Source organism: Octopus bimaculoides, chromosome 14 (genome assembly GCF_001194135.2).
Source record: "Octopus bimaculoides isolate UCB-OBI-ISO-001 chromosome 14, ASM119413v2, whole genome shotgun sequence".
Classification (NCBI taxonomy): Eukaryota; Metazoa; Mollusca; class Cephalopoda; order Octopoda; family Octopodidae; genus Octopus; species Octopus bimaculoides.
The window spans coordinates 30,582,388-30,583,758 of record NC_068994.1 but is presented as its reverse complement, the minus strand read 5'-3'; the positions used below and the strand labels follow the sequence as shown (position 1 = coordinate 30,583,758).

Below are 1,371 nucleotides of genomic sequence, written 5' to 3'. Positions count from 1 at the left end.
ATATATATATATATATATATATATATATATACATTGGTATATAGATATTCTAATAAGAAAAGATGAATCTATAATTTTAAAATATCATAATGCACATAGGGGTGATATATTTATGAAATGGTACAAGTTATATTTTATGCGAACAAATATTTTTACATACACTTTATAAAGACCCACTTTATAAGTGGAATTAAATCAAGGAAGATTATGAGGGCAAACGGTATTGTGACGATCATTACAATAAAAGTACTAATATATAATGAAGATTCTCTCTCATCCGGCGCACTGATTTTGGACCGTTTGTACTTTGATGTCGTGTTGCGTGGAATAGTTAACTCAGTCGCAAGTTGATTCAGTTTTTCAACAATTTCTTCGCTTGTCAAATTCTTCATCGGTTGTTTATTGCAAGGACATGAACAAACTGTTTCAACTGATGCATTCTCCACAGGTCTGGTGTTGCTCGTTATTGTGATTTCAGTGGTATTGGTCGTAATGAGAGGATTCAGGCTGATTGCTACAAACAAAGAATTGTAGAAATAAAATCACAAATGAACTATATATTCGTTTTATTAAACCCGTGATTGTTCTTCCATCCCCTATACTACGAGGGTGTGCTGAAAAAGGTATCGCGAAAGGCCTGGCTGGTGGCCCAAACTTACGATTTTTTTTACTGGGCTTAGAAAAACTGAAGGGCCGCTGTAGTGTGTGAATCAGAGAGTAAAATGTGTTGAGTAAAATCATAATTAACTGATCCTCCTGTTGTATTCTTTTGTCCAATGCCAAATTTTCAGTACTCTCTCATTGCAAATTTTGCTCCACAACTGCATGTATATGTATTCGACCCCATTGTGTGACGTCTTAAACAATTATATTCAACAACAGCTTCGGTTTGACTAAAACATAGTCAATGAAATATATTGTCGACTGAGACTGTTTGGAGGCCGATCGGAAGACACACTGTTTCCCACACATGCTTGTGTACGAGTGAGTATGTGCATTTGTGCATGTATATGTGTGTGTGTGTACGTCGATGCATATATGCGTGTGTGTGTGTGTGTGTGTGTGTGTGTGTGTGTGTGTAAACACACGCATACATGCTTGTACTTATATGCAGAGAGTGTTCATAAATTACACCGGGAAACGTGTTTTATGTTTCTGGTGTTGTCTGGTTAGGGAGAAATTTTGGGGTATTGAGTTACAAAATGAAAGCCATTTCACTCTATTACGTCAAGATTTTTTCACAAACTCAAATGTCCATTTTTCAATATTTTCAGTATCGTTACCATTTCTAAGGATAGGTTTAGCATCATCAAATGCAGGCCTGTGTAAGGAGTTTGACATAACTTTGAAATATAGTTTTTCAATATCATT

General features: G+C 35.4%; 1 protein-coding gene across 2 annotated transcripts in view; it reads right to left on the bottom strand.

Annotated features, from left to right (window-relative positions):
• Positions 1-95: 95 nt before the first annotated feature.
• Positions 96-1,371, bottom strand: part of LOC106884345 (uncharacterized) — a 77,912-nt gene continuing 76,636 nt past the window's right edge. For both annotated transcript variants that reach the window (XM_014935684.2, XM_052972812.1), the window contains one exon: positions 96-514. In XM_014935684.2, the coding sequence (XP_014791170.1) occupies positions 153-514 (362 nt within the window). In that variant the 3' untranslated portion in view covers positions 96-152. The remainder of the gene's footprint in view (positions 515-1,371) is intronic.